The sequence below is a fragment of the Sinocyclocheilus grahami genome, unplaced genomic scaffold, assembly GCF_001515645.1.
Source record: "Sinocyclocheilus grahami isolate Dianchi unplaced genomic scaffold, SAMN03320097.WGS_v1.1 scaffold2649.1, whole genome shotgun sequence".
Lineage (NCBI taxonomy): Eukaryota > Metazoa > Chordata > Actinopteri > Cypriniformes > Cyprinidae > Sinocyclocheilus > Sinocyclocheilus grahami.
The window spans coordinates 5,208-18,880 of NW_015507828.1; the positions used below are offsets into that span (position 1 = coordinate 5,208).

Consider the following 13,673-nt stretch of genomic DNA (forward strand, 5'->3'; position numbering starts at 1 on the left):
CGTCTCGTGGGCTAGACTAACAAAACATTAAAAGGCAACAACGTCACTTACAACATTATCACCGCATCTCGCGCACCACTGATGACGCTCCCTGATGCACACCTAACATTCAAATGCAAATGTTTATTTTAAATACGACCAATATTAATTCTTTATTCACAATCTCCTCATCACAGGCAGGCACAGCACTCATTTCAGCATGTGTTCGTGTGTGCTGTCTGCGTCACTCATAGTACGTGCCTATATCGTGCGCTATATCGAACAATTTTTCTATCGATATCGAAGAAGGTGTACCGTCGATAAATATCGATACCGTTTTATCGCCTAGGCCTAGCACTAGGGTTGTGTGATATTGACAAAAAAATTATTTATTTTTTCTGGGATTTTATCGAATTAGACAATATTTTGCTGAGTGTGTTGTGTTGTTATCTTAAGGACTAACATGGACAGCTGACTCTTAAAGTTTTGATATTCTTCATATTCTGTGTGGTGATCAGTTCACAGCAGTGATATAAATTAATCTTTTCCAATAAGGTAAAATTTTTAAAGTTTAACTTTTTTTTTTTTTTTTTTACCTCTTATGGGCATTCTTACCTTTATAAAGCCATTTCTTCTAAAAGTGTGCATCATTCTTGCATTTAATCAGTGAATTAGAATCATAAGACATTTGGGCTGTAACCAAACAAATGAAATCAGTATCAACAAAATTAACAGTATCAACAAAACAATGCAGAGAAAACACTGAAGCTGCATCTAAAGTGTCATGTAGATGTATTTACACACTGTTTAATGCAGGACATGAATGCATTTAACCTGCGATTACAAATGCATAAATGTTTTGATATAGCCTACATAAAAGGTTGAACACTGATATTTGAAATGATTTAATGAAAAGAGAGCCTACTTTAAAGGGGGTCATATGATGCGATTTTAAGTTTTCCTTTCTCTTTGGAGTGTTACAAGCTGTTCGTGAATGGATAAGATCCCTAAAGTTGCAAAGACTAAAGTCTCAAACCCAAAGAGATATTCTTTATAGAAGTTAAGACTCGTCCACGCCCTCCTAAAACGCCTCGTTTAAACACGCCCCCACATGTCTACGTCACTGTGTGGGAAGATTTGCATAACACCGCCCAAATGTTTACGCAAAGAAGGAAGGTGTAACTTTTATTCTCGCTATAGTATTGTTGCCGCTTCCGCTATGTCGTGGAGATGCTGTGTTTCATTGTGAAAGCAAAACTACTTTGTTTGGTCTTCCAAAAGAGGACACAACTAGAATCAGTGGTTAAGTTGTATTTACAACACTGTTCCAGAACAGTTCAAACCAAATATTCAGGTGTGTGCAGCGCATTTTACGGAGGATGAGGACTTTAAAACTGCAGCACTGCAGGACAGTGGAGTAGATTGTATGTTTTTACATTTAAGGTATATAGGTGTCACGACTGTTGCAGTGTCCGAGGAAATTTCGCATACTCAGTCTAGTGTGACCAAGGTTTAATAAAGTGAAGTCTGTAGTGAAATCGTGTAGTGTGTCTCTAGCTTAAGACAAAGCTGGCAGACTTAAAGAAGAATTGTTGAATAAAGTCATTATTTATGTTTTCTTTGCGCACAAAGTATTCTCGTAGCTTCGTAAAATTACGGTTGAACCACTGATGTCACATGGACTATTTTACCAACGTCCTTGCTACGTTTGTGGGTCTGGGAATATTTCGGTTGCACTGCTTTCGATGGAGGGTGAGAGAGCTCTTGGATTTCATCAAAAATATCTTAATTTCAAACGTAACATTTTTTTTTTTTTTTTTAATTTCAAAGTTCCAAAGATAAATGAAGGTCTTACAGGTTTGGAACGACGTGAGGGTAAGTAATTAATGACATCATTTTAATTTTTAGGTGAACTATCCCTTTAAAGGGCACCATTTATGCCACTTTTTACGAAATGTAATATTGGTCTTGGATGTCCCCAGAATATGCCTGGGAAGTTTTAGTGTTCCTGTTAATAATTATTAAATTATAAGTTTCAGCTCAAAATACCCCACAGATCATTTATTATAGCATCTGGAAAATGTCATTTTTGAGGCGTGTCTAAAAAAAGATTTGGTTTGTATCATTATAAATGCAAATGAGCTGCATATTCCCACCCCGTCTCCAGAAGAGGTCATCGCGTATACTTGTCTCTGCTTAGTTTGCACACCTACCTACAGCCGGTAGAAGCAACATGACTGTGCAAGAGAACTGGTGTTTCAGCCGTATATATGTGAAGCCGAGAGTGCGGCGCTGATCAATTAAAATACTTCAGTAACGTACGCACACAAATATGGTTAAAATGCTAAGCACTATAATGACATGACATTCACAAAGCAGTCTGGAGTGAAATGATTTGCGCAGACATAAACGTATTTAGGTAGATTTTGAGGTGCATTACCTAAAAATAGAAGTAATCTGCTGCGTCCTCAGTGGCTCAGATGTTGGGAGAAAATACAGACTCATATTTTCAGTCTTACACCCAAACACAGAACAACGGGATTGCTTACGAGACATTGTTGACGTTACAGCTGCTCGAGAGCAGAGAAAATGGAGGACTGCGTACAACCGTTGAGGGCAGAAACTATGGCAATGCAGTACTGTCAATCAGCCCCTGTGGCCCAGCCCTTTGCAATGTGATGTCACATTGCATAGAGAATCAAAACGGCAGGCCTAGTGAGACTGATTTGATTTAATGGGGATTAAAATATAAAGAGTGGGTGAATTTTTATCATTGTTGGGTGGTTTATGTCCAAACACCATGTAAAAGTGGATTTTGCATAATAGGTGCCCTTTAAGATACTGTGAAGCTTTCATCAAATCCTTCCAACCACACTCACCACACTGAATTTGATGACTTTCACTAAACTTGGAATAAAAATACCATATTTTTCCAAGCTGTTAAGATCTGTGTTAGGATAAGATGTGTTAAAGATATGTATATATTTATGGATATAAAATATAAAGTCCTTCAACAAGCTGATTTGCTTATTTGGGTGTTTCTGAAATGTCTGTGCCGACATGTGTTTTCTCTAGTCTTATCTTAACAGACCAAAGACAATAAGCATAACATGTTTTTCAATGAAATGGATGTTATATATTTTATAAAAAAATATTTATTCTTTAATACTTTGTATTTTTGTAGATTTCATGATACTAGGCAATATTACCATCTATTGTTTTCAATTCATACAGTGTTTGTGAAAGTATTACAAAAAAAGAAACATGTATTACCATGGTGTAACCACTAGATGCCCGTATAACCCATTGCATTTAGATATGTATGTATGCATACATATTTAGACATTATAAAAAAAGACTACTTCATTGTGGCTGATTTGTAGATTGTACTTAAAATTGTATCAAATTTTTCATAAAAGTCACCACGTTTTGTACCATTTTGATGTTTATTCAGAACTGATTAATTAAAAGTTGCTGTTTTTGAGTACATATCAATCAATTGAATCTGAAGAGCATTGAATATTTTGAACAAACAAGGGCTAGCAGCATTAAGACAAGGAACCGATTGATAGCAATGCTCAATAAAGAAATAGGTTTGAGTAATAATTAACCCAAAAATGTATTTTACCCACTGTAAGCCATTTCTTTTTAGCTTCAGTCCTAATCCCAGTCTTTTTAACATCTGTCCTTGAACTGATGTTCAAGTACTCTGCCATAACAAGCAGTCTCATTATGTGACATGTTAATGTATAGAATATGGGTCATAGATTCAGATGTTAGAATCAGAACTAACAATTTAATAAACAGATGTTTTTATGTCTTTGCAGTATTACAGCTGGTGGAGTAGTTACACAGAAGCCATCAACTACCTGATGACCATTCCCAAATACCGCATCCAGGCTACTGAACTGGCCAAGCAGCAAGGTCTGCTGAATAGAACCAAAGAGAAGGGCAAGAACCGGCGCTCCAGAGAGGAGATCCGTGAAGAGGAGGAGCAGATTATCAGAGACATCATCAAGAACAAGATAGACATCAAAGGCGGCTATCAGAAGCCCAATGTATCTGATATTCTGCTTTGTCAAATCATTCTGTTCCCTTACCATCTGTGCACCTATGTGGCATGGAACTTCTCGTGGTTTTACCGTTTCACCATTCGCGGGGAGGAGTATGGGGATGAGGAGAGACTTTACATTATCCGCAAGTACATGAAGATGTCACAGGCTCAGTTTGATAGTCTGGACAACAGCCTGATAGAGACTTTCCTCAAGCAGCAGCTCTGGATCAAAGAGAATTATGAGGTTTGAGAAGATTTCTTTCATTTTGTAGCATTGATTCCACAAAATAGAGCAGTGATAATGTTTTTTGTAGACCAACCTGGAAGTTACCATCCCCCTGGTTCCCTCAACAAAATTCCAATAGTTTTCCATTTGGATTATTGCAGAAAAGAATCCCAATGACCAACAAACATGTATGATTCTTACACATTTGGTTCATCATGAAAAAACTTCACAAATGAAAGCAACTTTTATTACATTTTGAAGCCTAAATACAATCTGCAGAAGTATATAGCTGAACTATTGATCTATTACATTATGACCATCTACCTAATAACCTTTAGCCCGCAAAACATCAGCCATGTGGTGAGGCATTGATCCGATGAGATATAGATAGGTCTCCTGGGGTATCTGGTACCATAATGTCAACAGGAAGTCCTCCGGTTCCTATACATTGCGGGGTGGTGGTGATGTAGTGCGAATCCACTTTTCCAAGTCGAACCACAAATGTTTGATTGGGTGAATTTGAAGGCCAAGGCATTAACAGAAATTCACTATCAGGTTCCTCCAACCATTTCTGGATCCTGGCAGTGTGGCATGGTGCATTATCCTGTAGATAATTGCCATCACCGGCAGGGAACAGAGTTGCCATGAATGAGTGCACTTGGTCAGATACCTGACAAGCTGTCAGGAATTGTGCTATTGGGATAATGAGGCCTAAATTATCCCAAGAAAACATTGCCCACAGCATAACTGGCCTGTGTCTGCCCCACAGTGCATCCAGGTGTCATAACTTCTAGGGCTGGGTAAATAAATATGATTTTAATAAATTCTTATTTTTACAAAACTATATTGATTCTTAAATCCCAAGAATTGATTAGTCTAGACTGTTTTCAGTGAATAAACGTAACTTTGTAGCACAGCTCCTATCCAGTAAATCGCAATAAGCTTTGTGCTTTACTTTTAATATGAAACAAAATCTCTTGACTTCAAATTCTGCCCATAGTATTAAATTATTCAATAAAAAATAAATACCGTTTTGGCGCTGTTTAATGTGGAGTGACAGATCGCTGTAGCGCCTCAGCTCGAGAAATGGCAGTGGGAAGTGTGCGTGAACTGATCAACTCCTCCTCAATACCAGTTTCAGCACAAAATAAACATGAATAAACATCCGAAGGTATGTTAAAAGAAAGAGTACAACTTAACAAAATCTGTATTCTGTCTCATGTAATCGCTAAATCAGTGTTTGAATATATGCTACATATATTCGTTATCATTTTTGTACTTCAATCTTTAGTTTGAATTTGTTTGAATAAATCCGTCAAGTTTTTATGACAGTCATTTAAATGTTTATATAAAAAAAGAGTAGAAATACTATGTAATTTTAACTTTAATTATTCAGTGTAATTTAAGTGGTTGTATACAAATCAGTTAATTTTAACCTTCAATATTGTAGTAATGTAGCACCAACTGACTCATTTATATTTTACAGCATTAGTTGAAATTTTTTTTTTCTTGAGAAAATTTGGCATGTACTGTACCTGATAAATATCCAAAATAATTAATATTGAATCAAATCGAGTCGAATTGGTAATCAAATCGAATCTCAAGCTTGTGAATGAGAATTGAATCATGAAATTTGTGTCAAAACCCAGCCCTAATAGCCTCTGTTGGTAATCCACGTATGTGCGCTTGGCCATCGACGTGATGCACAAGGAATCTTGAATCTTTCTACCAATCATCAACGGTCCAATCTCAATGATCTTGGGCCCATTTCATGCATTGTTGGCAATGGTGTGCAGTTAGTATGGGGACCTGGCTGGGTCGTCGGCTACACAGGCCCATATACGCAGAAGACCGCAATGAACTGTGATACATTGCCCTGGTCACAATTTTTGTAGCTGCTGGTGACTGCCATTTCCAAGATCCAAGTTCTGAAGTGCCGTGTCATCACAATTTGTCCTTTATCAAATTCTGATAAGTCGGCAGCTTTTCCCATCTTGACACCGAACACTACTGATTGAAAGCTGTAGTCCTTGGGTGGTATATATACTGCTCTGTGAATTGCTCCTGTGGCACCATTTGGTTGCCGGGTGCACTCATTGCTCTTATCTTGGGTTGGTCATAATGGCGCATAAGTGTATAACTCAGTATAAACACTCAAATGTTGATTTACTTATGAGGGATGTCATGATAAATTGATTTGTGGATCGATTTTGCGATTTTTCCGAATGCATCGCGATTCTCTCTTGAATTCAGAAAATTGCAGAATCGATCCACAAATCAATTTATCATGACATCCCTACTTGTATTTTCTGCATTTCAGTGGAATATAAAAATACGTTTTTCCTCGCTTGTGAGGATTCATTTTCCTGAAATCTATCTAGGAGAAACAATGCTATTAAAAGTATATTCTAGAAAGTACCACAAAATGAGATTATTTCCCGCAATATGTAACAAAAACAAGACTTAAGGGTAGAACAGAGAGATCACAAATTGATTGTTTGCACAATATCTCATTTTATCATCCCCAAATTCATGATTCTAATCGTCTTGGTTATGTACGTAACCTTGGACCACTGAGTAGAGAAAAATGCTTCCTCAGCAGAAACACTACCCTCTAGACTGCCTGATCTCACATGCCATTATTTCTGGGTCCAAAGCACTCTAGATGACAAAAGAAAATAACAAACAGTATTTATATGCATTGACAATGTAATGATGTAATTGACCGAAATCTCAGTTGGCTAGACAGTGATTTTACGAATTGTTAAAATATTAGTGTCTGGAAAGCCATGAGCCCAGAGACTTAATTGTACACTGAATATTTTTATTTTTAAACCCTGCACTTACAGAAATAAAGGTTCTTTATTTGCACCTATGGTTCCAATAAGTACTTTAAATATCCATGGAACATGGATATTTACAAAAGGTTCTTTAGAATTTACAGTGTTCTTTACATTAAGAAAAAAAAATCACAGAAAGGTTCTTTGGGAAACTAAAAATACTATTATGCCATTGCTGTGAAATCCTCTGCTAAAGGTGCAATATAAATGCATAGTGCTCATAAACAGCTTTCAAGATAGTATTCTCACTTAAGGCTTGGTAGGTGTGAATCCGGAAACCGTATTAATGGAAGGTTGGTATGTCGCAACTTAAAGGGGTCCTATTACGCTTTTTCACTTTTTTAACTTCAGTTAGTCTGTAATGTTGCTGTTTGAGCATAAAAAAATCTGCAAATTTACAAAGTTCAAAGTCCACTTCAAAAGGAGTTATTTGATTTAACAGAAATCACTTTTCAAAAAATACAACGAACACTCGTTTTGGACTACAACGCATATTTTCCGGGATTTGAGATATCACAAATACAGATGAATGGGACGAGACCTGGTTGAGCTGCACTAGAGAAGGCAACGAGTGTTATCACTATGTTGGAGACACGCTAGCTTTACCAAGGCAGACAAAACTTAGAGTGATTGCAGTCATCCGGGTTTAAATCGTGCTCAAATTGATTTGATTTTGAAGCAATATTTACACTGAAGCTCGCAGCAGGCGGCTATGGTAAGGGGCATGACATTTCCCGACCAGGTGCCGAGTGCTGCCAATCACAACACACACTGGCCCAGCTAACCAATCGCAGCACATTTTGTATTTCAGAAAGCGGGCTTTCATTTGATACAGGAACTATTCGAGCTGCTCATGCCAGACTGGGAAGAGAGGTGTTGTAATAATGTAAAATATGTGAAAAATAATGTGTTTTTCGAACAACCTAGTATGAGAGCCTGTTCTAGTACACCCCCAAAACAAAATCAAGATTTTGTAAAAGAGCATAATAGGACCCCTTTAAGCAGATGGGAACACGTCCCAGTCGTAATGGCTGATCTTAAATGAACTATTACAGAAAAAAACAATCTGAATAAATTAATAACAGTTGTACTTTCCACATTTTTATTTTGTACAAAAAGTGATCATTAAAGGTGGGGTAAGCGATTTTTCAAAAATGCTTTAGAAAACTGATTCGGGCCGACTAGCAAAACAAACTTGTAGCCAATCTGCAGTAAGGGGCGTGTCTACTCATGATGTGGATGAGAGAGAGTTCAGTGCACGGGACAGACATTAGAGAGCCGAGCGACAGAAAGATAGAGATGGTGGATAAAAAACAAAAGAGGAAAACGTCTGCGGAACAAAACAAAGCATAAGGCAAGAAGTAGGACCCGTGTAAATATCGGATCAGCTTTCCAGCGCTGGAGAGAACCCAAGGAGCGGAAGGCCTGCGATCGGACGCCGGGGTTGCTTTGTTTCTTCTCGATAGGTGAGTAATACTGTGTCTGAGCCTCAACAGCTAAAGTCTGTCTACACTGGACGCGACAAAGCAACCGTTGAAAATCATTTGAAATTTGTGTTAATGCGTCATAAATAGAACGCAGCAGCAGTTTTCTGTCTGGGATTTGTCATGTCGTGCCACGCAGCATCCAGTGTAGACCATAGATATGTATATATATCTATGGTGTAGACAACATCACTGATTATAATGAGTTCTATGGTATTTTGTCGTGCACGCCACTCGCGTCTGGTGTAGACACGGTGTAACATTGGTTTTGCTTTGTTTCACAGAACTAATCGTTGCCTGGGTTGCATTCGTATGTGTGGGGCGGAGCTATCAAAATAGGGGCGAGACCCTTTTGGGGTAGGGGCGTGTTTGTTTTGGTGATTTCAAATGTCAGCATCGGCTACCAGAAATTGCTTACCCCACCTTTAAGAGTGCAAGAAAGTAAGACTTTAATTTAGTAACTTGTAGATCCTACTTTAGCACAAAACCTCTATCAAAAGCTGAGTATAACACTTCTGACTAACTTTGGACCATCCCTCCTCACAAATTTCTCTCAGCGTATCAATATTGCACTTAAAATCACTTGCCTTGAATAAATACATGTTTTGTCAATTTCTTAAAAAAAAAAAAGCAGAAATCTGCTTTCAAAAGTATTCATAGTTTTTAAAGTATAGCAACAACATGTTACATAGCTAAAACATTTAAACAGTGAAATGTGGTGTAACGGCCTGATTATCATTATTTTATTATATAGATGTTGTTTGTCGCCGTGAATAATTAATAAAATTAGAAAACTCAGAAAGGCTGCCTAGTTTGCTATGGCTTGGATTTTGGCGCAACACAGTCTGCATTATTTTCTGTGGTGACAGCAGACTGTAGTTGTTGTTGCTAGAACTTTTGAATCTGAAACATTCCATTTTACTTCTTAATTGTTGTAATAGTTATTTGTACCCAGAATATTAGAACGTTCAATTTAGAGGGTCGGATGCGTTGGTGTTGGACTTGCTGTTCATCCAGATCACCAACTGAGGTCACTATAGCAATTGTTGGAAAACCAAATTGAATGAAGGGGAAACCATATACCGTCTTAAAATCTCAGTGTATGTACACAATTGCAGAAATCATACAAAATTAATAATGCTCGTGAAACAGATGTAGGAATTTTCAGATCACATGGCAACAGTTCTATTCCACATTAGTCTCAGCCTTGGCTGGTACGGACTACAATCTTTGCCATCTGATGCATGTTGCAAAAATGGCAAGAGCTAGCTAATCACAGACCAATAAAACGTTCTGTGGCATTTTCATGAGTGGTTATAAATAGAATGAGGTGAAAACTGGATTAGAATTCAATACAAAAAACCAAATTCTTGGTTGTGAGGCTAATTTAACTTTGATTTAAGTTTTTTTGAAACATTTTATAACTCCAAACTTGTCACTAACTATATACACAAAAAGACAAGACTTTTTGAATGCACGTGTTTGTTCATCTATAAATCAATTTCATGAACCTTAGATTTTTTTAAGAATTCAGAAGTTCATTTTTTAAAATAGGGTCCTGGTTTTCCTTATATGAGATCATGTCACTATATGAGATTTTTGTGTTTACTGAGGTTCAGTGAATATATTAATAATCGTGCTACTGCAGAGCCTGAAAGAGTGGATTTGAACTATGCAAGGTTATTGTGAATTCCTAAAAAATAACATTCATGTGATGCTTATATTATCAAGGGGCAGAGAAGATACAAACATATTCTCTGCTATATTTATATTTGTGGTGCCAATCATGTTTCTTTCTCAAAATAATTTTTAATTGTTCATGATAATTAAACTCACCCATATGCTTTGTGCATGCTGTTACTACTGTTACTTCTGTGTGTGTCAGTAGATTGTAGACTGTGAGATTATGGTTGATGGTTTAGTGTTTTCCATCTTGTTGGGAGGATTGAATGATGGAGCATGTGTGTAATCAGGATTAAAGTCTCCCTCGCTTCTACTGTAATTCAGGTCACTGGCAGGTCAGTATACCAGCACAAACACATAAATCTGTTGAAAACAACTCATGAAATCTTTGAATGTTTATTGTATTATGCACGGAACAAGGTTAAACAGGACAAATGTATTTTAGCACATAAACACAAAAATAACAGGAAGGATATGGATATGTTACAACTGACATTTAAAAAATATAACTATATCAAACTAAAATGTGCAATATTATCAAATAAATCTTTTACTACCATAAAGATAGCAACCCTAGTACAGGATGTCTTAAACAATGATGCATTTATTATTTACGATGAAGCACTTGAACACATCTGTGTATCTTTGCGAAACACCCTCAACACTATAAACAATCCATATACTGTCACAACTATTCCATGTATTATGTATTTCAGCTAAATTAACTGTTTATTGTTTATTAAATGAAGAATGAGAGACCCCTGTTGGCGTTATGTCTGCATCATTCACTTTTAATTTTGAGACCACACCTTTCCCGCTGCCAAAGAATATCTTCTAATATGGGAAATAAAATATGTTAAGTGATGTGTGGAAGCCCACTTTCTGAAGTGCAGAGGGATTGCTATTACTATTATTATTTTATCATTAAGTTTTCTGTTTCAGATATGGCACTGTACTGTATGTTCTTCAAATTGCGCTGCAAAGACACATGCAAATGTGTGCTGTGCCACGAAACGGTGTGTTTTAAACCAAAAGATGGAAAACAAATGGTTTCTCATACTGATAAGATGTATGTGTGTGAGGAAATATCATGTAAAAAAATATTAACTGTATTAACTGCATATTGTTTTAAAGGGGTCATCGGATGCCCATTTTCCACAAGTTGATATGATTCTTTAGGGTCTTAATGAAAAGTCTATAACAAACTTTGGTTCAAATTTCTCAATGGTAGTGTAAAACAACACCCTTTTTAACGTGTCAAAATCAGTTTTGTTTTCAGCAACCCGTTTTAGTGCATGTTCCTTTAAATGCTAATGAGCTTTGCTCACCCCGCCCCTCTCTTCGTGGGGTGATGAGCCATTCCCATGAGACTGTTTACTTTAGCAGCAGAACTTGCTAACTAGCACCTTGTTAGAAAAGGAGATTTGCAAAGATTCATAAAAAACCTTATTCACTTCTTCTGTAGGTGAGGTTGGATCACGAATGATTCGCACAAACATAAACACATTTAGGTAGATCGGGAGGAGCATTCCCTTCAAAAACAAAGGTAATCCACTGCATCTTCAGCGGCTCAGATGTCGGGAGACTGCTATGTTCATTATTACATCCAACAACAAAACACCTCAATCGCTTAGGAGCCATTATTGTCTACTCCTGCTCCGACGTCGAAACAATGGCGGACTGATGACAGCTCACTCAGGGTGGGTCTAAGGTAGGGGCAAATGTTTGCATGATTAATGAGGATAGGTCACCCATTCAATTAATAAATTAATGGCTAGTTAAAGATGTAAAGGAAACTGAACTACTATAGTATTAATTAAAAATAAACTGACTAACAATCAATCTCTTGCTCTCCGTTTCTATATGCATGTTAACACAACTCAGCAGCAAATGAAGACTGAAGCCAGGATGTGGTTTTCCAAATTTTAATTAGAAAAACTTAATTTTAAAGTTTAATTAGAAATAATTTAAGTCACATAAATCACTATTTACACAACTCAATTATATTACACTGCTCATTTACAAACCCAATTCCAAAAAAGTTGGGACACTGTACAAATTGTGAGTAAAAAAGGAATGGAATAATTTACAAATCTCATAAACTTATATTTTATTCACAATAGAATATAGATAACATATCAAATGTTGAAAGTGAGACATTTTGAAATGTCATGCCAAATATTAGCTCATTTTGGATTTCATGAGAGCTACACATTCCAAAAAAGTTGGGACAGGTAGCAATAAGAGGCTGGAAAAGTTAAATGTACATATAAGGAACAGCTGAAGGACCAATTTGCAACTTATTAGGTCAATTGGCAACATGATTGGGTATAAAAAGAGCCTCTCAGAGTGGCAGTGTCTCTCAGAAGTCAAGATGGGCAGAGGATCACCAATTCCCCCAATGCTGCGGCGAAAAATAGTGGAGCAATATCAGAAAGGAGTTTCTCAGAGAAAAATTGCAAAGAGTTTGAAGTTATAGTGCATAATATCATCCAAAGATTCAGAGAATCTGGAACAATATCTGTGCGTAAGGGTCAAGGCCGGAAAACCATACTGGATGCCCGTGATCTTCAGGCCCTTAGACGGCACTGCACATTTTGCTCGCCTCTCTTTCAAAGCAGCAAAGCGTTCAATTACTCTCTCGTTGAAAGCAGGCATGTTCCTGACTAGTTCCCTCTCCATGGAGAGCATGGCCAGTGCATTCAGACGTTCCTGTCCCATTACATTTCGGAGGAATGTCTTGATTCTCTTTAAGGTTGAGAAGCACCTCTCAGCTTCAGCAGTTGTCATGGGAGTGGTTATGAGGATGTTCAACAGAGTTACAGTCTCAGAAAAAGTATCCTGGAGGTTGTACTTCAGCAAAACCTGGTACAGTGCCAGTGCACCACAGCAGCCCTTGAATTCTGGACTGTCATAAATGAGAGACAGTTCAGTCTTAAGCTTCACCTTATTCAACGTGGGGTATGCCCTGACAGTGATGTTCAGAGCCACAACAGGGAACATATGGCAATGCTGTTCAAACCTCTCTCCTTGTAGCAGCGTGGCACTCACAAGGTGGTCAGTGAATGAGAACCTTTCTTTGGTGTGGTTCAGGATTGTGTCGCAGATCTGTCAAAAATAAAGAAATTTATTTTGGTAATAAAATTAATTGTTTATTATAATAAATTAGGGTTGTCAAAAGTATCAGAAGTATCTACTTTTAAAAATGTGACAATACCAGCATTTGTTCACGCACTCAACAGATATGACTGTGATTGGCTACAATGATCATTGCTTCACACTTTTCACCAAGCACGGATCCCTAGCTCAGAAACGGATCCGCTGATAGATGTGGCTTTCAAATGCTCCTGTGTGTATCTGTGCAAGCACTCAGTCACTCAGTGGAAGCAATGAAAACCAGTCCAAAA

At 37.3% G+C, this 13,673-nt stretch overlaps 2 protein-coding genes across 2 annotated transcripts in view; one reads left to right on the plus strand and one right to left on the minus strand.

The window, feature by feature from the left end:
- Positions 1-4,431, plus strand: part of LOC107575448 (dnaJ homolog subfamily C member 25-like) — a gene marked incomplete at its 5' end in the record, with an annotated part of 8,805 nt that extends 4,374 nt beyond the window's left edge. The window contains one exon of the mRNA XM_016261823.1: positions 3,807-4,431. Coding sequence (XP_016117309.1) covers positions 3,807-4,283 — 477 coding nt within the window. The remainder of the gene's footprint in view (positions 1-3,806) is intronic.
- Positions 4,432-10,222: 5,791 nt separating this feature from the next.
- Positions 10,223-13,673, minus strand: part of LOC107575449 (uncharacterized) — a 23,154-nt gene continuing 19,703 nt past the window's right edge. Inside the window, exons 5-6 of the mRNA XM_016261824.1 lie at positions 12,856-13,374; positions 10,223-10,234 (exon numbers count right to left, since the gene is read on the minus strand). Of these exons, the coding sequence (XP_016117310.1) occupies positions 10,223-10,234; positions 12,856-13,374 (531 nt within the window). The remainder of the gene's footprint in view (positions 10,235-12,855; positions 13,375-13,673) is intronic.